Genomic DNA, 26029 nt, shown 5'->3' with positions numbered 1-26029 from the left:
AACTCAGCATTCCCAGGCTCAGCAATGCAATTCCAGACACTGTGCCATGGACAAGCAGTGCAGATGCTCAAGTCTCACCTGCTGCACGGGAGTCTCTAAGGTTGTTATTCAGAACTCTGACATTTGACCTGGACACCCTGCTTACATGGCGAGTCACTTGTTAGGGAACTTAAGCTTCACTGTACAAACAGGAAAAGGCCTCAATCACAGAAAACAGCAGGTATATGTGGCAGTCACAATCCTAAGCACACAAACTGTTTTCTAACCAATAGAAGCACAGGACACTTTGTGTAGCCCTTATGATACAAAGGAATTTAAAATCATTATCACTGTATGTGCTCTGTCATGTATGTGGGGGTCCGGATAATTCTTTGGAGTCAGGTCTCATCTTCCATCTTTCCATGGGTTCCAGAATCAAACCCAGGACGGTGCAGCAAGCACTTGAGTCACTCGGCCCCAATTAAATGTTTTGTCTTGTTTTAAATAGGACTTGCCTTGGTCTTGGTGTCTCTTTACAGCAACACAACAGTGATTAAGATACCATCTGCTGCAGGGGAAACTTACCGTTCCATATAAGTTGAAACGTTTAAAGGTCAGCTGTTAAAGGGACACAGATGTGTCCTCCTCTCCACTCAGTGTGCCTATGCACATTGCCCTGTCTCACTGTGCCTATGCACACTGCCCTGTCTCACTGTGCCTATGCACACTGCCCTGTCTCACTGTGCCTATGCACACTGCCCTGTCTCACTGTGCCTATGCACACTGCCCTGTCTCACTGTGCCTATGCACACTGCCCTGTCTCACTGTGCCCCTGAACAGCTGAAGCTTCTCTGTGTACTACTGACTCCTCCCCAATCATGTACTACAACTCTTGTAACACTTCAGAGTGGCATTTAATAGCTCAATAAAAACAATAACAACAACAACAACAAATAAGGCGGCATTTAGACTTAACCTTTTAAAGATATGGAGAGGTGGCTAGAGGTTAAGAGCACTGGCTGTTCTTGCAGAGGACCTGGATTCAGTTCCCCACACCCATAATTCCAGTTTTAGGGAGTCCAATGCTCTCTTCTGGACTCCATGAGCACTCTTGTGGTACACGGGCATAGTTGCAGGCAAAACAGTCATACACATGAAACAAAAATCAATATTAAAAACTGAACGAAACCCTTTTAAACAACATACCACATATGCAAAGTCTCAGTTGATGCAGAAAATACATAGAGGAAGACCTGCCACATCAATACACCAGTGAGACGGGTGTTTTAGAAGCACCTACCTACTGGAGATGGTGGCAGCTCTGGCTCCTGGGCTTCCTCCTCACCATCCTGGTCCGACACACCATTCTCAACAGGTCCCGAGGTCTCCCTCGAACTCTCATCTTCAGTGACAATGGATGAATCTTGCTTTACAGGTAGTCGCAGGGTGGGTTTTTTCTTCTTTTTAAGCTTTGGCTTAGGCTGAGAGAGCCGTTTTTTTTCTAGTTCAATACATTTTTTTCCTACAAAGACCACAATAAAAATCATAGACTAAAATACACACTGTGGGCCAGAAGCATCCTGGCAAAGTCCTCCCGAATCATACACCACTCTTCTGACAGTCTTTACACATCCCCTGCCTTCACAGCTACACCCCCATCAGCAGTCAGCCCCTGGGAATTCCACTCATGTCTGCCCACACTTTTTAAGGGATGCAGACTGCATTTTCAACTGGTCGTAGAGACACTGCTCCTCCAGGGTACCTGGGAGGTAGACAGTACATGATTTTTATATGTTCTTTGGTTATTTTAATTATATGATCAGAGGGTGTCCTGACAGTGTCTGTTGTCCATTACCACACTTCTGGACTCCCTAGTTTCACCATCAGATCCCTGACTGGGACTGCCACTGTGCCGCTGTGTGGGCACTTGTGACTTCCTTGGTTGGAATCTCGGCTGGACAGAACTGGTTCTCAGGAGAGACCTATGTGATCCTGGTACCTGAAAGCACACTTGCCCCGCACCTGGCACTGACTAGTTTGCAGCATCCAGCACTACCCTCTTTCTTCCTTAAAGCTTTTATCATTTCCTTCAGTCAATTTGTCATTTTTTCACATCTCAACTGTTTTTGACAGATTCAAAGTACCAGAACCCGGCATTCCCAGCACAGACCAGATCCCACCTGCCCTGCAGACAACCTGTCACCAGTCTGAGTTTCAGCTGCTCTAGGGTTTCACAGAAACAGTACAAACCCTGTGCCTGGCTGCTTCTGCTCAGTGTGATCTGTTAGAAACTCATCAACTTTGCTGCGTTTATCAGTAGCCGCTTTGTTTCTGTTCAGGGGGTTGAAGCAGGCCTGTACACATGGGTAGCCTACAACTTCCTTCTTATGCCTATGAATATTTCCTCTGTAAGGATACACTCATATGTTCATTAGCATTTGAACTGTGTCCAGTTTCTGACCAAGACAAAGCTAATTTGAGTATCTTTTACATTAAAATCTGGTCCATCTTTTGGTGGCATCCTATATAAAAGGACATGGAAAAGGAAGCCTTTACCTTTTGCCTGGCTGCCCTCACTCTTGTCAGTATTAGAACCTACTCCTTTAGGATTACAGCACAGATTGAAGACCAGCAATTCTCCAGAAATTTTTCCACACTCCAGCACCAGATGTGGAATTGGTAGACATCTGGTCTTGTGGAATGGACCGAATAACTACTGGATTTTTGGTCTTTCCATCTGGAGACAACCATTGTTGAACTACCCAAAACACAGCTTGCCAGCCACTCTAATAAGTCACATGTGTGTGTGCCATTGTATCAGTTCTGTTCCTTTAGAGAATCCTGACTAATCCCCCCACTTGCAGACACCTTGCTGGCCCCTCCTGTCAATAGCCCCCCTTTTTGTTTAGCCAGGGACCCTTCAAGCTGCTCCCCATACTTCTGAAGTATCTCAGTTCTTTGAGCACACCCTTTCTTTCTGGCATAAGATGTAGGTGCTTTCACTCCTAATTCCCTCCTAGTGAATAATGAGGGTTAACAGCCCTAGGAAGAGCACAGCCACACTTGTTACAATTTCACAGTGATGGATGATGCTTGGTAGGGTCAGAGCAACAATTACTGACGCAGAGAAAAAGGGATCCCATAATCTCATCCTGACCAACCTTGAGGAGGCCGGGAATGGTCCTGCATGGAGGTTAGCCACCTGTATACACAGAAGTCATCTGCACCCGAGTAGATGCATTCTGGGTCCACTGGGGACCACGCCACACATAGCAGCCGGCCTTGATGTCCTCGGAAATTGAACAGAGGCTCTTCCCGGAGGGCATCCCATACCTAGAACCAACATTAGTATGATACAACAAACAATTGTAGGCCTTTAATTTTCACATGATTTGCAAGGTACCTAATGCATTCATGTGACAACACAATCTCATGTGGCCCACACCTGTAGTTCTAGCACAAATGGTTGAAGCAAAAGGATTAAAGCTTTGAGGACAGGATAGTGAGATGGCTCAGTGGAAAAGGCCCTTGCTGCCAACTCTGATGACCTGAATTCAATCCCTAGGACCTACATGATGGAAGGAGAGCACCAACTCCTGTAAGTTTTACTGCCCCCCCCCCAATGTTATTAAACAAACGAAATCAAAATATAGAGAGTTTGAGGACAGCTTGCCTTGTATAGCAAAACCCTGCAGTAAAAGCCCAAACAACAACAAAAAGAGTATCTACAATTAGCTAAAATCTTTATGTTGGTTTGGTTGAAAGACACTTTTGGGGCCACTTGGGTCCAGCACACTGACTATTAGTCAAGGGCTATGATGGAACTACGTCTTCTAGCTCAGACAGCCCTTCTGTAGACAGGAGGGGAATGAAAACAACCCAAAACTGAGAGGGAAGAAGAGAAAGTTTAAGTTACAATAAGTCATTCCAGAACAGTTATGGCTGTTACAGAGAAACCCTGCTTAGAAAAACCAACCCCTTACCACCCCTCCCCAACACCAAGTAAGTCAGGCTCAAGGACGCACAGTACCTGAGCTGTGCCATCATAGCAAGCAGATACCAGCCTTCCATCATGATGAGGGCTCCACGCCAGACTGGTAACCTTGGCTGTGTGTCCTGAGAGGGTCCGGAAAGGCTCTGTGATGGTTACTGGAGACTCAGGATTGCTCTCTAGAAGGCAAGGGAAAGAAGTCACATCAACAGCCCCAGAATGTAGCTTAGCTGGGTGGTGGTGGCACACCTTTAATTCCAGCACTTGGGAGGCAGAGGCAAGCAAATCTCAGAGTTCAAGGCCAGTTTGGTATACAGAGTGAGTTCCAGGACAGCCAGAACTGTTACATAGAGAAACCCTGTCTTACCCACCCACCCCCCAAAAAAACCCAAACAAAACAAAAAAGAAAGAAAAGAATGTAGCTTACTATAGCTTGCTAGATTATAAGAGTCACAGAATGGGAGGTTCTGAGTTCAATTCCCAGCAACTACATAGTGGCCTACAACCATCTATCTGGTGCCCTCTTATGCTGTGCAAACAGAACACTGTATACATAATAAATCTTAAAAACAAACAAACAATAACAAAAAAGAGCTGAAGATCAGGGAATCTGCCATGAGATTGTGTCTCCTTGAAAAGACTATAAAGTTTCAAAAGTATGGCTACCCAAACATGAACAAATAGGACACCAATAGACTAATGTAGAAGGGACAAATCTTATAAGGCCTCAACACTAACCAAAGAACTAAAGGCAACTAAGAATACTGAGGAACGGAGAAACAGTCTTCTCTCAGGGAATTTTACATCAACTGGTTATCTAATATCAAATTGTCAACTCTAAAAACATATACCTATAAATAACATTAAACGGACTGGAAATGTTGCATTTATGTTTAGGAACACATATGTGCAACAACAATTAAAAAAAAGAGTACATGAATTTGAAAGAGAGTTGAGGGACGTACAAGGAAGGATTTGGAGGGAGAAAAGGGAAGGAAATGATACAAGCCCAAAAGTACAGATAAAAATACAATGTAGCTCACTAACAGGGCCCCCAGGCAGGTTACCATAGGAGGTGTGTAGATAAAGGCCAACATAAGAGCACCTCCCTCTGGACATACCTGTGCTTAATGGTATTCTAGGTAGTAACAGATCATCTGAAGCTATTCATGAGAAAATACCAGATAAAACTGCAGGAACAGTGACTGAACAACTGTTCTGTTTTTCTAGTCACTATCAATTCCTTTACCTGAAGAAATCCAACATTTTTAGTAATACGGTCTGTTCCACTGGTGACAAATTCTCTCATCTTAAAAAAAAAATCTATTTGTAAAGTCTATAATTTCACCTTCATTTTAAAGGATCTTCCCCTAGGTATAGAATCCCAGATTACAGTTGGACATGGAAGTGCAAGGTTGCAATCCCAGAGCTTAGAAGGCACAGGCAGGATGGGGTTCCAGGTCATCCTCGGCTACAGGTATGTCCCTGAAGTAGCCTGAAGTTCTGCATCATCCCAGCACAGAGGTCAGTGTTACCTAGAACAGTTCTCAAATTGTGCACGTAGATGACTGCATTGTTGGAGCCAGAAGCTATGAGGCAGCTCAGCTCTGGACGGCTGCCGTGCTCATGGTGCCAGACTATGGCATTCACCAGTTTGTGGTGCTGCTGGATGGTGCAGAGTAGTTTCAAGTTGGGAACTTGGAATATTTCTATTGACCTAGAACAAGACACAGCAGATGAGAATGAAAGCCAATCAAGTTACAAGCCCTCCCCTTCTTCCCTCAGTCCAGGGAAGGTGAGAAAGAAAGCATGGCACTCTACCCCTGGCAGAGGTCCTTCTCTCACAGGAACCAGGAACTGGTTCAGGGTGGAGGTGGAGTTGAGAGAATTATGAACTAATTATGAAAAAGGGCTGTGACTATAGTGAACAATGGGCTAATCACAGTGAGACTCCAACAGCCAACACAGTGTAGTCAGACACTGTCAATGAGCTGTCAAGATTCAAACAGTCTGTCTTCACAGAGATACAGAGTCCAGATGAGCTGAGGATGTCCACAGTGACACAGAACACAATGGGACTGCCACTAGGCACTGCAGAAAGCCTTGGCCATCTAGTGAATGCTACAATATTACAACTTTTTGTAAAGGACACACTCACCCATCTTCATTGCCCAGAGCCATGACCTTGCCATCTCCTTTCCAGCTGATCTCTGTGTGCACAGGCAGTTTATACTAGAAAGTAGAACAAGCAAGGCACGGGTGTAAAAAACATCTTTCTGCTCTTCATCTTATAATTCAATGACATCATGTGGGAAAAAAAAAATCCCTGGAGTTAAAGCATGTTCTAATTTTGAAGGGCAGTTTTCTAGAATAACACCACATTCAGCCAAAGAGTTACTGAGAACAAGTACTCTGACTGCAGCTTCTTAAATGGAACAGAGGCCAGGAAGTACTATCTGCAGCCTTTCACCTTACAGAATATACGCTAACCAAAAGACAGTCCCCTTAGCAAAAGGCACATTCCCCAGCATTTCCCCACAAGTATACTGTTAGAAATCAAAACAGCTGTTACACAGGGCCTGTCAGGATCTTGCCTGTTTGCTTCCTTTTCTTAAAAATATGTTTATTATGTGTGTGTGTAGAAATCTGAAGACAGCTCTGTGATCAGAATCTCTCCTTCCACCTTTATGTAGAACTCAGGTAGTCAGGCTGGGTGGCAATCACTTTCACCTGCTGTGCATGTCATTGGCCCCATGACCCTATTTTTCTTACTTGTTTCTTTTGTTTACTCTATTACCCACCCACGGCTTTTTCAAAGTCATTTATGTGAAGAGATTCCAAATTTCTATCTCCTGTACAGAATCCTCATTTGAACTCTAATACAGAAACTCAGCTGTCACTCAGCTAAAACCTTGTGAGGACAGGAATTTTGCTCATTACTGTATGTTAACACACAGACAACATTGGAGAAAATGAAAGAATACAATCGCATATGATTTATGATCATGTTACCTGTGGTAGGCATACAAAAAATGAAAAGCAGCAATGAAAACTGCTCATTTGCAAGGGTAAGGAAATCTCAATATTTATGATTTGACTTAAGGACACCTGTAGAAGCCAGGCACTGTGGAGCACACCTGTCATGCTAGCACCTGGAGGGTAGAGGCAGGAACCAAGCTTGAGGCCAGCCTGAGTTATGTTTGATCCTGTCTCAAAAAAGAAAGATAAAATAATAGAGTCATAAAATACAATGATACAAAGTCAAAGCAAATGTGTTTAGATGTGAGATCTAGGCAAAGGTCCCAAGAGAATGTTTTGTATTGCTGTGCATGTGTGACTCTGTGAACACAGCCTTGCAACCTAGCACCTGAGGAAGGAGGAGCAGGAAGCCAGCCTGGGTTAATATGAAGTCTCCATATCGCAAGAAAACAGCAGACAAGGCCTGAGGACACCATTGCCAACAGGGCGCTACTAGCTGGAAAGCTAGCCTCAAAAGGATGCACACCTTTCCTCCAGCACTTGAGAAGCAAAGGAGAGGCAGCTAGGTAAGACACAGTGAGCTCCAGGACAGTCAGGACTATATATGGTGAACCCTGTCTCAAAAACCAAACCAAACCACCAACCAAACAAACCCCCCCCAAAACCCCAAACCCAAACAAACCAAATCAAAAGGATGCTTTACTGTGAAGATGAGGAAGATTTTTTTTTTTATCTTACTATTGCAATTAAGTGTCCCATACAGTTCTTTGCTTTACTCAATGATAAATATCTCTATGGTCTAACAGGCAACCCACAAATTCACCAATAGCTTTATCAACTATCTGAGCATTCTGGCTAAGCATGACAGGCATCTACAGAAGGCCCTGAGTAAGAAAAACCAAAGGAAGCTGAGTGGACCCCAGCCCACTGAACTCACTCTGATGGAATTGGTGTCCCTCACAAGCTTGTTGATGTTGAAGGCCTCTCCGCTGAGCTTCCAGGGGTTATGTTGCAGCACAATGCCTTCCCCTCCACAGCTGTACAAGGTGAGGGAAGGCCTGTCTCCTTCCCCTCCTATGAAGGAAAGACACCTGAGTTTCTCACTTTACCGGGGTAGCTGCTTCCATAGCTACAGCATTAGCACAGCACACCACGGTTAACATCGGCTTTATTTCCCAGCTGTGGGTGGGGAAAGATCTAACATGCTGTGGAAAAGCCACCCTCCTACCAATCTGGAAAGCTGTGAGAAGAAGGAAAAATAGTTCACTTCTGTGATACTGTGTTCACTGCAAAAGCTCTTCTGACATTCAGGAGCATCAACACTAAAGATGTGATCAGAGAAAACGTTATGGTCTCAAATAAAAGCTGACAATGTAGTTTTTCTTCCAGAAACGAGAATCTTACGGCTTGTGTGAACACAGAGTCCAGGATTCCCATGGCCAAGGCTGTGTCTCAGGGCACAGCCCTTAGTTGTAAAGCTATCTCCTGTTTGCAACACAACCCTCTACACAAAGCCAGTGCTACTTCAGCAGAGTAGGAAAGAGCGTGGAAAAACTTCTGACTCATTTTAAAAGATATTAAGAAGACATATTAATTTATGGGAATCAGCAGCAGCCAGGGTGGGAAAGTAAGGAGGGGCAGAGCTATAGGAGTGAAAGACAGAGACCTTAGCAACCCAAGGCCAGCACCCAGTCTGAGGTTCCTCTGTGCAGTGGAAGGCCCAGCTCAAAAAAAGAGCAGTACTTCAGAGCTGGGGAGGCAGGAGTTAAGCTTTTCCTTTAATCTTCAACATCATCCACCTCTGCTGCTCACACAGACTCCTGGAGACATGGTGCACCTATGTGCGCGCACAGAGAGATACACACGGCCTTCAGGCTCTAATTAAAATGGAGAACACAGGCTTGGGAGATGGCTCAATGGTTAAGAGCACTGGTTGTTCTTCCAGAGGAATTGGGTTCAATTCCCAGCACCCACATGGCAGCTTACAACTGTCTGTAACTCCAGTTTCAGGGAATTTGACACCCTCATACAGACATACATGCAGGCAAAAACACGAATTGAACATGAAATAAAAATAATTAAAAAAAAATAAATAAAATGGAGAACACACTCGTGTGTGTTAAGAATGACTCAAGACACTTACCAAGTGACATTGGGGGGACTGGTGGCCCCCAAGCCAACCTGTACACAGTCTTCTTATGATACGTGCTTGAAATCTGTGGAGGTCTGTGGATGGGGAGAACAGAATGACTTGAATAAAGAGGCCCACTAGAAAACAGACCATCTTTCTCTGAAAGGTCCTTCCACACATGTAGTTGTTGGTATTAGAAAAAAACAATTTAATTTTGCCCCAAATAGTTGGTTATTAAAAAGCAAAACTTATCATGTAATATCTACCACTAAAACAAGCACTGAACGCACTGCCCACCCCGCTGGCCAGTTAGAATCATTTTTTACTTCTGTTTCTCTAAAGAGCTAATAGCAAAGCAACGCCAAGAATTTAGCATTTCTGTAGCTATGAAGGAGTACAGAGGCTGTGACAACCAGTCACCCAGCCTGAGGGATGACAGGGCCTCATGTGGATCTGACTGCCCTGGAACTCAGAGATCCATCTGCCTCTGTCTCTTGAATGCTGGGGTTAGAGGTGTGTACCACCAAGCCAAGTCCAGCCAGCACTACACTCTTAAACTGCAGTAAACCCTGAAAGGAGGCAGATCTCTTAAAGTTTTTTTACTGTATCCCAGGGTGTCTTGCTCTTAGGGGCGACAAGGCTTGACTTCTTGGGAAAAAACAGCACTGTTATGACTTTAGTGTCAATCATGGTCTAGGTACAGATTTAGAACTCCAGAACCCGTGCTGAAGGAGCCATGTTACTGACTGAAGTATCAGACACACAGCACTGAGAGACTGCACAAATCTCTTCGGCTCAAAGCAACAAAATAAACCATCCTGACGTCAAACAGTGACACCTTCCATCCTAGCTCACAGCTCATCTACTGGTAGACTGAGTACTTATGGGACGATTTAGTGCTACTTAAATCAACATAGTTTTGTTTAGCTATATACCCCTTTGAAACAGTATTTAAGCAAAAAGGGAGAAATAGTCAAACAGATGTAGGCTCTCCATAAATTGTTAAAGCGCTGCATATAGATTGGGGAATCAACTTAGATGATTAACATCCATGAGGCCTACAAAGGTCTGAATGAGAGTGGTCCAAATAGGTTCTTATGGTTGAATTCTTGGTCCTGTTTGGGAAGGTGTAGCCTTGATGAAGGTGTCTCACTGGGGATGGGCTTTGAGGTTTCAAAAGTCAGCTTCATTTCCAGGTTAGTTCTCCCTGCCTCTAGCTTGTGGGTCAAGATGTAAACTCTCAGTTACTGCTCCAGTGCCATGCCTGCCTGTTGCCAAGCTGGTCATGGTTCCTCTGGACCTGGGAACCTCAGATTAATCTCTTTATTTTGGTCATGGTCATGCTTTTATCACAGCAGTAGAAAAGATCTCTATCATAGCAAAGAAAAGAAAGACAGAAAGAGGTAAGGCAGAGGGAGGAAGGACATGCAGACAGGGTAGCTCTGCAGTAGAAATGGATCTCGTATCCTTTCCCATAAAGGGACAGTGAGCAGGTCAGGTGCTGAAGTCACGTGGGTGCTGTGGTGTGGAAGCATCCAGCAGGATGCAATCAGTGAGTGCGGATGAGTTCCTACAGAATTTTATTTACACAGACTGAGACTGTCATACTGCTTCTCCCTATGCCATGGAACACTGGCTCCACTCCATTCCCACGGTTAGAAAGGAGCATTCTCAGTCACATGCTGCTCTTGTGATTTGAAATGTGGCCAGTGTAAATGAAGACCTGTATTCTAAACTCATGTTATTTCAATTACTTTCAGTATCAATAGCCATGTGTGACAAGGGGCTGCTGAACTGAATAAGCAGCTCTAACCTGTAGTCAGCTGTGTCCAATATGAAGTCTGAGTCAAAAACACAAACCCCAAATGTAACCTAGAACTCGCTAGAAGTCATGTCAGAAAAGACCAAAGAGGTCAGGCATGATATGATGATCCTTATGAGTTTCAGGTCAGCCTCTGATACACAGAGATGCTGTGTCAAAAAGGAAAAGAAAGACAAAGAGAGAGAGAGAGAGAGAGAGAGAGAGAGAGAGAGAAAGGAACAAGTGATATTGACTTAGTATGAGTCAAATAAATCACTAAAGTAAATACATTATATGAGGTGATGGCTGCCTATAATTCTAGAACATCAAAAGACAGAAGGACTATGAGGCCAAGGCTAGCCTCTGCTATGGAGCTAGTTTAAGGCCAGCAAGGAACAGTTGAAGGAATGCACCAATGCTATGGAAAGAAGCGGATATTCCAGAGGAAAGCACAGCTAAGACATAACCAAACATGACACAGAACCCAAACGGAAATCACCTCAGAAAACAGAAAACATTTGCCTTTCACCTAGGAAAAAAGTCTAAGTCCAGATGTCAGTGCATCACAAAAGTCTGAAACTTTCTCAGTCATAACAGGGCTTTACAAACACACACAATAGCACCATTACATTGTACTTGCTTTTATTTTGAGAAAAGTGCCTTCTTATATAGACCAGGCTGGCCTCCAACTGAAGAGATCCACCTCCCTTAGCCTCCCAAGTGCTGGAATTTAAAGCGTGCACCACCATGCCCAGTCTCATCGTCACACTGCCCAAGCTTTGTTTTGTATTTTTGGTGCTAGGCAAATGCTCAACCAAGTCAACCATATCCCTATCCCCAAGACAAGACATGGAGAACCACAGATCAAACAGAAAAGGCACATGTGTGTCTCTCCACTAGTCTTTCAGCTTTGTGTCTGGAAACTTTCATACAAAAAGTCAAGGTTTATCTTGGTGTTTTTTTCTTTTTTAAATTATTTAATGGTTCTTGTTTATTTATTTATTTATTTATTTATTTATTTATTTTTGGTGTTTTGTTTGCATATATGTCTGTGTAAGGCTGTCAGACCCCTGGAACTGGAGTTATAAACAGTTGTGAGCTGACATATGGGTGCTGGGAATTGAACCCAGGTCCTCTGGAAGAGCAGCCAGTCCTCTTAAAAGGTGAGCCATCTCTCCAGTCCATCTTTGTGGTTCCTAAAGAGCAGTCAGGCTACACTGTCATCCCTTAGAAAACGAATTTCTTCTTCTCATTCTCTTTTGAGACAGATTTCTGAAGGCCTATACTCTTCATCTTTCTGCCTTTACCTCTCTAATGCTGAAATCAATGATGTGGACCTGCATTTCTGAGTTTATAAGGCTCAGATACTAAACTCAGGATGTCGCACATGCCAGTCAAGGTCTCCACCACTGAGTTATGGTCTTAGCGCCTCAAAAAAAAAGTTTATAAAGAAAATTCTGAGTTCTGAACCTCAGTACCAGAGCCAAAAGATTCTACTCTAAAACAACTTTTTTGTGTTTATGGACTCCAAGTTAAACCTTACATCACAGATGTTCTGGTCACTAAGTTGAGGGAGAGTCACTATACTTACTTGTTGGAACAGGTATCATACAATCCCACTTTTCCATCATCAGTTCCGAACGCCAAGCAGCCCTCCTTGTTTGGGTGCCAGCAGAGCTACAAGAGAAGTTTCCGGATGAGAGACGAGGACACAGGAAGAAGTCGTATGCAGTCCTGGCTGTTTCATGGGAAACTTTTTTGTTCTTCATTTAATTCTCATTATTTAATAAAGAAAAAGAAGGATTAAAACAAGATTAAGGAGCCAGGCAGTGGTGGTACATGCCTTTAATCCCAACACTTGGGAGGCAGAGGCAGGCGGATCTCTGAGTTCGAGGCCAGTCTGGTCTATAAGAGATAGTTACAGGACAGCCTCCAAAGCTACAGAGAAACCAAGATTAAGGGCCATTAACGGCTCAGCAGGTAAAAGTGCTTGCCTTCAAGCTTTACCACCCGAGTTCAACCTCCCAAGACTCATATGAAGAACTGACCCCCAACACACAAACAAATAAATGTAATAAGAAAAAGAGAAACAAAGCTAAAATCACTGCATCCTCATCAGTCAACACAACCTAGGGCCAAACCCACACGCCTCAAATATTTAAGCGATTTCGCAGCACTCTGAACTGATGGAAGAATCTAGAACATTCAGAGCTTACACAGTGAGAAGTTCATGCTTCATCACAGATACCTTAAACATCCTTTGATTTCCAGCAGAGTCTAAAAAGAATCTGAAAAGAATCTCCAAGAAGCTCCCTTACCGCTGTAACCTTGGACTTGACTCCTTGCCAGAAGCTTTTCACTTCATAGTTGTTCTTTATGGAGAGCGTATTCCACACCCGGATCATGCCATCGCCAACACCTATGGCCAAGCAGCCCACATCCACAGGAGAAAAGGCCAGGCTGTAGGCAAAACCTCCAAGAGAAGGCAATGTCCAGCAGCACTCCAGAGTGGTCATGTCCCAACATTTTACCTAAAATAAAGGTTAAAAAAAAGCAAAGAAATGGGGTTAAGAATTAAATATTTCAAATGGGAGTGAATCTAATTCTTCCAGAAGGAACTGGGAGAAGCTTCTCTTATGAGGAAACAAATCTGCAATTTATCACAGAGCTCAAATCCACCTAGGAGCACACCCATTTCTGGACATGCTCAGTGAGTTCAACACCCTGCAACACAGGCTCGCCATCTCTGCAGGTCCCAGCAGTGCTAACCGCTGCTCTCACAACTGTGACAGAGTGTGCATGGCCTCCCCAAAGAATACCAATCAAGAGCTGCTGCCTGACACAAGCCCCGCACTTCACGTCCAGGCAGTGCAAGAGAAAAATTAAAATTAAGGGTTAGGGCTGCAGGGCAGTTAGCTAGTTGGTAGAGCACCTGCTCACCACGAAGCTGCAGCTCTAGTCCCCAATATAACCAGGCGTGGTTATAGCACTTGGAAGGTGGAGGCAAAAGGAGCAGAAGTTCAAGGTAATTCAAAGTCAGGCCAGGCTAGAAACCTGTCTCCAAAAAGTGTCTCTAGTTGGGCGTTGTTGGTGCACACCTTTAATCCCAGAACTTGGGAGGCAGAGGCAGGTGGATCTCTGTGAATTTGAGGCCAGCCTGGTCTACAAGAGCTAGTTCCAGGACAGCTAGAACTGTGGCACAGAGAAACCCTATCTGGAACAAAACAAACAAACAAACAAAAACCCCAAACAAATGTCTCTAGCCGCTTTTCACAGCTTCTGTTGTTGCCATATCCAGTGCACCTGATGGCAGCAGCTCTGAACTGGAGTGCAGAGATGTGTATGAGGACAGACACCTCCCGGCCCCAACCCTGCCACACACACTTCTTACATCTCTGTCCATGGACGTGGACAGTAGCAGCTGCTTGCCATCTTCAGTCTTCAGGGGACACAAGTTGAAGATGATTCTGGAGTGATTCTGCCCTTCTGTTGAGGTGCTGAAGAGCGTGTACTTCCGTCTCCACGACTGGGTGAGGTCCCACAGCAGCAGCTCGCCCCTGACAGGGCAAGAGCACACCTCTCAGCAGCTATTCAGACAGTCTGGACCCTCAGTCGTAGGACATGTGGAAAAGGCTCCCTTGGTCATTTGCACGATAGAGGAGTGAGACTAAGTCCTCTTCTCAGCTCAAGAGGCTTCCTAACAGGAAACAGAAGGCACACCGCTCTCCCGAGGAGAATGGGGTTTGCCACGGGGAAAACTCTTTCACAAGTGAGCTCATCAGCTTCTGACAGCGCTTACAACCAGCTTTAAACTGTCAGTCTCAACTGCTGCAGGCCCTCCCTTGGTGGTCACACTTTCTGCTTTACAAATTCATTGTGTGCCCAAACAGAACTGTTTTTTGCCAGGTAACAGTGGTGGCAGCGGCACAAGCCTTTAATTTCAGCACTCAGTAGTCAGAGGAGGCTCTCTGTGAGTTCCTAGTGTATAGAGCAAGTTCCAAGACAGCCACAGCTATAGAGATCTCACCCCCCAATAAACAAAAGCAACAAAACAAAAGACAGAAACTGTTTTTTTGAGTTAGGTATGGAGGCATGCACTTGTCTAAATTCAGCTGAGAAGGCTGAGGCAGGAGGAAGTTCAAGGACAGCTCTATTTGTGAGAACCTTCAGAAATTAACAAAGGACCAGAGTGGTGGTGCATACCCTTGATGCCAGCACCTGGGAGGCAGCGGCAGGTGAACCTCTGTGAGTTTGAGACCATCCTGATCTACATAGAGTTCCAGGTTAGCCACAACCACATAGTGACACCCTTCCCCAACCAAAAATATCAACAACAAAAAATAAACAATGGGCTAGTGATATGGCTCAATGGTAAAGCACTGGCCTCCAAGCCTGACCTGAGTCCTATCTCTGGAATCCATATGATGGAGAGAGAGAACCAATTCCCAGAAGTTGCCCTCTTCTCAACTCCACACACAAGCCATGGCAAACGTGAGAACACACACAATAAAAAAATACATCTCTAAAATATTTTAAAGCAAAGCAACGAAACTGCAACACGCAGTCCTATCTTTACCCATCTACAGGAAGGAAAAGGAAGTGCTTCTGGAAGGTAGCAGAGGGAAGGATTCCTGTATGCTTTTATTCTTCAAAGTTCAATGTACAGGACTAACTTTTTAAAAAGTTTTTCTGAGGGGCTAGGGAGATGGCTCAGTGGTTAAGAGCACTGGCTACTCTTCCAGAGAACCAGGGTTCAATTCCCAGCACGCCCATGGCAGTTCACAACGGTCTGACTCCAGTTCCAGGAGACCTGGCACTCTCATGCAGATATACATGCGATGAAGGCAAAATACCAATGAACATAAAAATAAATAAATATTTTTTTAAAACGGTTTTTTTTTTGAGAGAGTCTTGCTATGTATCCCAGGCTAGTCTGATGATCATTCTGCCCCAGCCTCTGGCTGTTTTAGGCAGGGCCTAGCAATGTCCATGCACTAATGTACTACCTTTTAAAGGCATTTATCTTCACAATTAGCTTTAATTTATAAAATTCAACTAAAACTTGCAAGGTTCAAGATTTATCATTTTTGAGGTGGTACATGACAGGAGGGAGTGTGGCTGATATTCTGGACAACCTGCATGTGTTTTTCTGTTGTCTTATTTAAAAGCAAGGAACTAGCCTGTGAAATTCTCTCAGCGTCTTTGGCAACCAGGGGCAATTTGGCACTATGAAATACATATTTAGTCTTTGCTCTTGTTGGCATGTACCTCTGAAGCAGTATCTTTTGCACATTAAGCTGGTACCTGCAGCCTCTAGGTAGCTTCAAGATGTTAGTTGGTCACTCAGCAGATCCAGGCAGGATAGGGGAGTGACTTGCAGTCCCATTCCAATATTAAGGAAGGGGAGGGATCAAGATAAGCTGGTCACAGATGGCTTCATCAATTACATGTATTTAATGATGAGTCCATAAAGCCCAAAGAAGGAATGGAGATGCTTTCTCTTTCTCACATGTTGCCCTGAGCATCTCATTTCAACTGTACCTCTTTGAATATCTGTATAAACAGGTAAGTTTTATGAGTGGCTCATGTCAATGAACTGAACCAGGGAACTCTCCGTAAACCCTGGTTTACAGAGCAAGCTCAAGTCAAACCACTTAGGGTTTTCAATTAGCATGTACATGTGCATGTGGGTGGGGGGAGTAGAGAGATGACTTAGCCTGCAAAGACACCCCGAGGAGCCATGATTCTGTTAGTAAACAGCACAGGCCGCACAAATTTTCCCATCTATTATTTCATTTACTATGCTAAGATGGTTGGGCAAGGTGAGGCACTTAAGAAGCTGAGGCAGGAGGATCCTTAAGCTCTAGGCTAATCTGTGCCATACATCAGACTCTGAATTTTTTTTTTAAAATTACAATGATAACATAAACTTTGGTTATTTGTCCATTCCCCCCACCCCCTTCCACACACACACAAGACAGGGTCTCTCTGTGTAGCCCTGGCTGTTCTGGAACTCACTCTGTAGATCAGGCTGGCCTTTAACTTGAGATCTGCTTGACTCTGCCTCCCAAGTGCTGTGATTAAGGGCATGTGCCACCTATTTCTTCATTTTTTGAACATACAATAAGCCTTGAAATTTCCAAATTTGAACAGGAAAATGTATATTTATTAGAAAGCATGACCCTAAGACTTACCCAAAACAACTGGATACCAGTTGTGTTGGCTGGTTGTTGGGCCAATGAAGTGTCAACCAAAGACGTTCTTTAACTGCTGGGTCCACACCCCCTCCTCTCCTCTTCAGAAAGGGCAATTTCAAAACCATTATCCCTGTAGATAAGAAAGTCAATGAGCTCTCAAAACAGTGAAAGAATAACCTGAACCTTACAGAAAGCCTCAATTCTATGGTCTCAAGTTGTCTGATTAAGTTACAGGAAAACCTTGGGAGCAAGAGTGATGACTCAGTAAAGTATTCATCATGTGAGCACAAAGACTCCAGCACCCATTGAAAGAAGTCTGCTGCGGTTGGGGTAAAGACACAGGCAGAGCCCTGGAGCTTGCTGGCCAGCTGCTACTCCAGCCTCATCACTAAGCTGCAGGTTCAAAGAGATCCTGTCTCAAAAACAAGTCTGAGAGAAACAACACCACAAACATGAAGAACTGAGGAAGATGCCTAACAACACCAGCACACACATGTGCACACACAAAGAACACCTCCTTTTATTATAGGAGCATTACTAAGATAGAGAGAGGTTAACTCCAATCTAGCCATTTAGGCCAAACAGGCTTTTACAGGCTCTCCAAAAACTTGAAAAATTAGGAGTACTTTGTGCAGGGAGGTGGTGATCTACCTTTAATCCCAGCACTCAGGAGGCAGAGGCAGGTGGATTTCTGAGTTCAATGCCACCCTGGACTATAGAGCGAGTTCCAGGGCAGGCAAGGCTACACAGAAAAGCTCTGTCTCGAAAAATCAAAGAGTATCTTTGCTTGGAATAGGCTGTGGAGATAACCCAGTTCATAATCCTTACAGGGATTAAAATTCGAATTTGAATCCCAGGACCCATATAAAAACCAGGCATGCCAGGTGATGGTACACGTCTTTAATCCCAGCACTTGGGAGGTGGATCCCTATGATTTCGAGGCCAGGTTGGTCTACAAGGGAAGTTCCAGGATAGGTTTCAAAGCTACACAGAATAACCCGGGGGAAAAAAAACCCAAAAAACGTAAACCAAAACAAAGCCAGACATGATAGCTAGCATATGCTCCAAGTGCTACAGAGGCAGAAGAAGGGTTCCCTGGCTAACCATCCAGTCTAGCCGACTTGTCAAGTCCAAGTTAGTGAGAAATTATGTCTTTAAATGGCACCTGAATAATAACACCAAAGGTTACCCTTTGCCTGTAGATGCATGTGTATACACGTGAACATTTGAGTATTTTTATGTGGAAAAGTGAGTTTTTAATAAGAATGAGAACCTACCTGAAATTGTCAACAATTGCAGGACAGTGGGATTTCCCTAGATCAGTGGTTCTCAACCTTCCTAATGCTGAGACCCTTTAATACAGTTCCATATATTGTGGTGACGCCAAACAAAATTATTTTCAGTGCTACTTCAAAACTAATTTTGCTGCTACTATGAATCATAATGTCAATATGTGGGATAACTGGTAAGTAACTCCTGTCAAAGGGTCATGTGACCCTCAAAGGGGTTTCGACCCACAGTCCTAGTTGGCTATAACTGTAATGAGCAAATCTGGCAGTTGACACATTGTGTCAGGGAAATTACCACTGGTACTGACCTGGAGGGCTGTGCTGTTCACCATAACCACAAGCAAAACATTAAAAACACACATTCCAGGGTCTGAGTTCAGAGATCTAACTCAGGAGACTCCCAGTGGGGCCTGGAAAACTGAACTTTTTCAGTACTCTCCAGCAGGTCTGCTGTTCAAGGGGAACAGGCCATTGTATACAGCATCATGTTCAGGGATCCTCAGACAGATGTCCTGGGAGGTCCAATTGTGGGTGTATGTTTAGGTTAATTTGAACAAAGTGGTGATCCTTGCAAGACAGCTCAGTGGTCAGACAGTTGGTCACATACATCTGATGACCTGATCCCTAGAACCCACATAAAGGTATGAGCCAACTCTAGAGCTACCTCTGACCCTCACATGCACATTGTCTACCCAACAGCAATAAATAGAAGCCTGAAGACAATGCGAACATAGCAAGCTTGTTCAAGTGCACAGTGCGCATGTTGGGTCTGTATCACCTGTTCTGTATTTGTCTCTAGGAGCTACAACTAGGGTTTCTTCCATTCTTAAGAGTCAAGGAAAATCCATTATCCCTGCTCTTACAGTAAAGATCTTGTTCTCAGGGGGATCTCTGTGAGTCTCAGGACACCTTGGTCTACATAGTAAGATCAAGGACAGCCTTGCCTGGCATGGTAGGCACAGCTCCTTCAGCAAAGCAAGGGTCCTTGCCTTCTGGAAGGCACCAGAAAACAGACACAAGTAGCTAATTCTACTGTAGCAGTACAAGCTTTGCCACCAAAGAGACACTGAGACAGAATACAGGAAACTTGGGAAGAGAGTCTCAGTGAGCTATTATCTAGATTAGTTTGGCCTCTGAGCATGCCTGTGGGGGAACCATCTTGATTGCCAACAGATACAGGAGGGACAGCCCACTATGGGATATATTCTTGCATAGGTGGTCCCAGCCTGTACAAGAAAGTCAGCTAAGCAAAAGTCAGGGAATGAGCCACCATGTGGTGTTTCTCCACTGGATGGTTTCTCCTTCAACTCCTGCCTTGACTTCCCTCAATGACAGACTGCAACCTATAAAGTGAAATAAAACCTTTCCTTCCTTAAGTTACTTTTGGTCTGTTTTACCAGAGCAACAGAAAGGAAGCTAGAACAGCCTACAAATGGGTGGCCCCATCCTTGGTTTAGGTAGAGAAAGCTGAGCAGTAGGTGTGCATGCACCAGCCCCAACTGTTGGTGTAACCAGCTGCTTCAAGTTCATTCTGGCTTCTCTAAAACAATGGACTGTAGGGGACTGGAGAAAAATGGCTCTCAGTTAGGAGGACTTGTTGCTCTTCTAGAAATGCCAGGTTCAGTTTCTAGCACCCACATGGGGAGCAAGAACAGTTTATAACTATAGTTCCTAGAGTATCCAATGCCCTCTTCTGGCTTCCATGAGCACATACATAGTATATAAACATATGTGTATGCAAAATACTCATACACATAAATGAATAGCCAAGCAATCTTTAAAAAAAAAATAAATGATGGACCAAAACCTGAGTTAAACCGAACACACTCTTACTCCCTCCAAGTTGGTTTGTTGTGGCTATTTTAGCAACAGAAATGAAAGGTACAAACACTAGGAATCAACCTTACCCCGCCCTCGGGAACAGCTCCAGATTCGAATGGTCTGATCCTTGCTTCCCGTGGCTAAGTAGCAGCCTTTTGTGATGGGGGTTTCTGCTACAAGTTTCCCATTGGGAATGTCAGGCTCTTCTAGGAAAGAGATGGCAATTTTATTTTTAATTCACAATGAACAAGCACTTGTGAATAAAAAAAGCTACTTCCCAAAACTTAGCTCTCCCTTTCATAGTCTGATCTGTGAGGCTCAAGTTTTACGTATAATTCAGAAGTAGCAATTCAACACTTAGTTCTTTAGGTCTGAGGAGAACAAAGCCTCCTTCGATCATCTTACCTGAGTTTTCCTCTTGGTTTACGGGTAAGCAGTCTTCACCAGACAGAGGACACCAGGCTATGGAGTGGATCTCATCATCATGACCTCGAAGCCTGTGAATGACTTCTCCCTTCTTACTGATGTCAATGATAACCACTATACCATCCTTGTAGCTGAAAAATAAGTTAGAACCATCGCAAGGGCCTGCAGATTCACACTGCTAAGCCTCTCCCCTTTCTGAGTTCTAACCCAGGCAGCACAACTTTTCCTTTTCTTCTTTTCTGTCCTGTCAGATACCAACTCAAATCCTATGTATGCTTGACCTGAGACTCTAAATTCTACTATTTTCTCTGAAGTCTCCCTCCCCGCCATGCCCCACCTCCTTTTACATCTGTTCATAAACCTCCAGGGCTAAGATTAACTGAAAAGACAGGACTTTCTCCCATTCTCCACCCCACCTCCCAGTACCCACTGGATTTACAGCTTGTCTGTATTGTTCTTGCTTTGAGAGTGGAAACAAATTAGTTAGAAATGTTATTAAAAAATAAAGCAGTTGGCTAATAAACTTTCTTCCCCTTTCCTTGAGAAAGCCTCAAGCATCCCAGACTGGCCACAAACCCACTATGAGACAAGGATGATGATAAACTTTTGATCTTCCTGCATCTACCTCCTAGGTGCTGAGATCACAGGCACGAGCCCACGTATTTGGGGACTGAACCCAGGACTGTGGACATGCCAGACAAGCACTTTACCACAAGAGATACTACTTTAGTATCCACGAGTGATACTACTTTCCAACTACAAACCTAACAGGAACTATTACACTGTGTGGTGGTTAAACAGAAATGGCCTGCATAGACTCATGTGTTTGAATGCTTGGCCCATAGTGAATAGCACTATTAGGAGCTGTCACCTTGTTGGAATAGATGTGGTCTTGGTGGAGGAAGTGTGTCACTGGGGGTGGGGGGTTCGGGTGGGCTTTGAGGTCTCAGATGTTCAAGCTACAACCTGTGTTGGGCATCTTTTCCTGTTGCCTCCAGATCAAGGTGTAATACTCTCAGCTCCTTCTCCAGCACCATGCCTGCCTGCACACTACCAAGCTTCCTGCCATGACGTGAATGGACTAAACCTCTGAACTGTAAGCCAGGCCCAATTACACGTTTTCTATGAGTCGTGTGGTCATGGCATTTCTTCACAACAAAAGAAACCCTAAGACACACCGTATCCGAGAGCTGTATTTATCCTAAGACCCACTGTATCTGAGAGCTGTATTTATCCTAGAGCTATATTTGTCCTAAGTGTCAATCTACAAATTCAGAATAAACTGAGAAGTTCTAGTAGCTTTTTAAAAAGTGAATTATTTTGGACATATAAAAAGTATCTACTGGGGGCTGGAGAGATAGCTAGCTAAGAACACTGGCTGTTCTTCCAAAGGATCTAAAGTCCCAGCATCCACAAGATGGCTCAGAACCATCTGTCACTCATCCCAGAGGATCTGGTGCCCTCTTCTGGTTACTTAGGTCACTGTAAACACATGGTGTACAAACATGCAGGTAAAATATTCATACACGTTAAAAACAAACAAGCAAACAAAAACCAACTACCAAACCTTAAACCATCAGTTCTCAACCTGTGGACCATGACCCTTTACGACCTTTCACAGGGTCAGCTAAAACCATCAGAAAGTATAGATATTTACACTATGATTCTTAACAGTAGCAAAATTTAGTCATGAAATAGCAACGAAAAATAATTTATGGTTGGGGGCCACCACAACATGAGGAGCTGTATTAAAGGATCACAGTATTAGGAAGGTTGAAAACCACTGCCTTAAAGTACTACCTAGCTTAAGGGAAAAAAAACCCACCAAATCAGTTTATATCACCTCCTACCAAATTTCTGCTTTGCTTTCTGACTTGTGATCTAGCATCCCTAGCCTTTCTTATAAATATTCCCAAGTAAGACACAATTTTACTTTGTACATCCCAAAGCTTCATAAATGTCCTGTTTGTGAGGTACATGTTAGGATGCATGGATCCCTAGTTCAGTATGTAGTGCCAGACCCAAAGCAGAGTCATCTGACACTCTGGAGTCAATGCCACATCCAAGGGCAGTATAAGTGAGCTGAGACAAAGGACACACTACTAACATTGGAGAGTGACGGGAAAAATCAGATGGAAAGAGGGAAGAAAACATACTGTTATGGTAAGAGGGGGAGTGGAGAAAAGTATGGCTTGAGAGATCACATGGTTGCAGGCTTCCTCTGAGGACTGAGGCATACAAGGCAAGGAGAATGAAAAGCAGGACCATAAATTAAACCAAATCATCTACAGATAGCATGGTACTTGGTACTCACCCAATGGCTAATAAATCTTCATGATGAGGTGAACAAGTAAGACAGAAAATGGTCCTGGGCTCCGGGAAGAAGTGCTGGCTGTCATTTCTGTTAAGCCAGTAACAGAAAACAACTCCTTTTTCATCCCCAGAGACTATTAAGTCCTTAACTGTCGGAGACCAATGCAGGGCTGATATTGTGTGCTTCAAACAAAGCAAAACCAGGTAAGTCTCATCTGCCAGTGTCGTACTGTAAACCAACCTAATGTAAGGCACATTACAGGCACTTAAGTCTATAGCTACCTGTATAGTAATATGTTAAATCTAAACTGAGAACTTTTTGTGTTTTTGAGACTTAGTCTCACTCTGGAGTCCAGAGGATGGCCTGGAACTCAGAGCAATCCTCTCGCCTCAGTCTCCTGAGTACAGGATTGCAGTCATGCACTACCATGGGCTTTCATTTATATGTGATTGTGCAAGTTCATGCCATTTGTTTGTATGTGGGGACTGGAGTGGGGCGCTGAGTTGTGAGATAACACACCTGGGTGATGGGAACCCAATTTGGGTTCTTTGGGAGAGCGGGAAACACTCTTACCTGCTGAACCTTCTCTCGAACCCCAAAGATTTTTGTTTGTTTCTTTTAAATTTCTTTCCTTTTTTTTTTGTGCTGTGGAGAGCACGTGTCACAGCTGAGTGCATGGCAGTCAGCAGACGAGTCATGGAGCCAGCACACTCTGACTCTTATGTGGTTCCCAGAGATTAAACTACTCAGAGAGCTGGAGAGATGGCTCAGTGGCTAAGAGCATCCAGATGCGGTCAACAACCTTCAGTCACTTTGGTTCTCACCTCTTCTCATCAACACAGACACCAGGCACATAGGCGAAACACTGATACACATACAACATAAAGTTAAACATAATATCAAAACTCAGGTCGTCAGGCTTCCATGACAAGCACTTTGACCGCAAAAGCCATTTTATCTGCCCAGGGGCTTATTTTATATAAACCTATTGGCCTAGAGGGATGGCCCAGCCGCGAGAGGTTAGGCTCACAACCAAAATATATAAACCTATCGACTCTGTTAGACTTTGTAGATCTTGTATCTGTCACTGTTCCTCACCTCTGCTGTTGTATCATGAAAGCAGCCACAGATAAGAATTAGTGATGCCAGGCGGTAGTGGCGCACGCCTTTAATCCCAGCACTCGGGAGGCAAAGGCAAGTGGATCTCTGTGAGTTCGTGGCCAGCCTGGTCTACAAGAGGTAGTTCCAGGACAGCTAGGGCTGTTACACAGAAAAAGAAAAACCCTGTCTTGAAAAACCAAAAAAAGAAAAAGAAAATTAGTGACTAGGGGCTAGAGAGATGACTCAGTGGTTAAGGATGCTCTTCCAGAGGTACTGGGTTTGACTTCCAGAACACACAAGGTAGCTCACAACTGTCTATAATGGGATCTGAATGCCATCTTCTAGTGTGCAGACATATATTCACAGAAAAACTACCAGTATACATAAAAGAGACTTAGTGACTACATGGAGTCATACTTTAGTATTACTTTCAGAAATAGGTAGCATAGTTCATTTGTGGTCTGTCTTCACCCCCCCCCCACCTCTGTCTCTCTCTGAGACAGGAGCTCCTGCAGACCAGGTTGTCCTTGGAATCCAGTTCCCAAGTGCTAGAATTGTAGGTGTGCACCACCATGCCCATTTATACAGTTCTAGGGCTAGAATCCAGGACATTAGATCCCCTACCTCAAACTGTTTTCTAAAAAAAATGAAATGCATCTTAAAAGCAAGGTTTTGGAAGCCCTTCCAACACATCTAACAAATGAACACCAATTATTAACATTCCTTCGCATGGAGGAGGCATATTAAAACACTCTGTGGACTCGGGATGAACATTACCTGATGGAGTGAGTGCTCTGTCACCACTGCCTTGGTCTCTATATTCCAGATTTTCACAGTCCCATCATCGGAGCTGGTGGCACAGAGGTTGTACTGTCCAGGGTGATGAGAAAAAGTGAAGCCGGATACTCTTTCAGTGTGTCCCACCAACTCTCCTACAACTGCAAGTAAAACCAGACTTGTTTAACTAAACCACTATCCAGACAACACGCATGCAGCTGGATGAACAAGCGGTGACTGGGAGTCACCATAACACACGTGGAACAAAAACCTTCACGGACTCACAACAGAGTCCGTGTTTTCTGGCACAAATGCTAGGTGCCAGAACCCCGGGACTTCACAACGATTCACTTTCTCTGAACATCAGTATTCTCATCTATAAAGCAATCTTCACATCCTCTGTTGGGCCAAGTTCACAGGCCGAGGACCAGGCTTAACTTAGTCCACAGGTGAATGTTAAAGCCATTTTTACCTAATCTTGCCATAGATCATGAAGAATAGAATAAGATGGTATTTCATAACGAAAAGGCATCATCAAACCCTGGTTTTTGTTTGCTTCATTTTCTTTTGTGTCAGAATCTTGTTATGGCGCCCTGGCTGGCTCGGAATTCACTCATGTAGCCTAGGCTGGCGTTGAACGTGCGGGAATCCTCCAGCCTCAGCCTCCCGAGTAGCAGGGATCACAGACAAGCATCATCGCACCTGGCGCAAACTCAGCCTCACCCCATTCATCCTACAGAAATCACCATCCCGTAATTACGCTGCGGGAGCAGGGAACCGAGAACAGCCCCTATCCCAAGGGGCGTCCCAGGGGTACGGGCGTCCCAAGGGACGGGGCCTTGGCAAGGGAGGAAGGCCGGGAGCGTGGTAAACGCCGGGTCTAGTCTGGGCCAGCCCCTCCGAGCGTAATGGTCCCACGTGGGCGCTTGGTGCGAGCCGGCGACCTACAGACCCCGCAAGGCAAGGCAGAAAGGACCGCGTCGGCCCGTGGGGGGCTCACCTCGAAACGGGGGCGCCCCTGGGTTCGCGCCCGCGCTCGGGCCCACGCGGACGAGGAAGACGGAGGTCCGCGCTGCGAAGCCAAAGATGCCTCCGGGCGCCGCGTCGCTGCAGCGCGTGCAGTACCAATTGGGTGACGGCGGCAGCGTCAGCGGCTCTGGTTTCATCTCCGCGGCCGCCGAGGCTCAGGCGAGCAGCCCCGGTGGTGTGGTTCGCAACCGCGG

The 26029-nt window shown here is 44.6% G+C and overlaps 1 protein-coding gene across 7 annotated transcripts in view; it reads right to left on the bottom strand.

The window, feature by feature from the left end:
- Window positions 1-26029, bottom strand: part of Gemin5 (gem nuclear organelle associated protein 5) — a 44018-nt gene extending 17989 nt beyond the window's left edge. For 3 of the 7 annotated variants that reach the window (XM_048437759.3, XM_048437761.3, XM_048437763.3), the window contains exons 1-16: window positions 25807-26029; window positions 24807-24967; window positions 22929-23110; window positions 20594-20745; window positions 20275-20394; window positions 17076-17208; window positions 14273-14438; window positions 13200-13412; window positions 12473-12558; window positions 9093-9175; window positions 7887-8023; window positions 6129-6202; window positions 5506-5687; window positions 4010-4149; window positions 3141-3312; window positions 1280-1501 (exon numbers count right to left, since the gene is read on the bottom strand). In XM_048437759.3, coding sequence (XP_048293716.1) covers window positions 1280-1501; window positions 3141-3312; window positions 4010-4149; window positions 5506-5687; window positions 6129-6202; window positions 7887-8023; window positions 9093-9175; window positions 12473-12558; window positions 13200-13412; window positions 14273-14438; window positions 17076-17208; window positions 20275-20394; window positions 20594-20745; window positions 22929-23110; window positions 24807-24967; window positions 25807-25972 — 2389 coding nt within the window. In that variant the 5' untranslated portion in view covers window positions 25973-26029. The remainder of the gene's footprint in view (window positions 1-1279; window positions 1502-3140; window positions 3313-4009; window positions 4150-5505; window positions 5688-6128; window positions 6203-7886; window positions 8024-9092; window positions 9176-12472; window positions 12559-13199; window positions 13413-14272; window positions 14439-17075; window positions 17209-20274; window positions 20395-20593; window positions 20746-22928; window positions 23111-24806; window positions 24968-25806) is intronic. The other 4 variants (XM_048437762.3, XM_048437764.3, XM_048437765.3 and 1 more) reach the window with 2 other exon arrangements.

The sequence above is a fragment of the Myodes glareolus genome, chromosome 9 (assembly GCF_982192425.1).
Source record: "Myodes glareolus chromosome 9, mMyoGla1.1, whole genome shotgun sequence".
NCBI classification, from domain to species: Eukaryota; Metazoa; Chordata; class Mammalia; order Rodentia; family Cricetidae; genus Myodes; species Myodes glareolus.
Note: the sequence above shows the minus strand (reverse complement) of the source record. Positions and strands in the feature narration are given on the sequence as shown.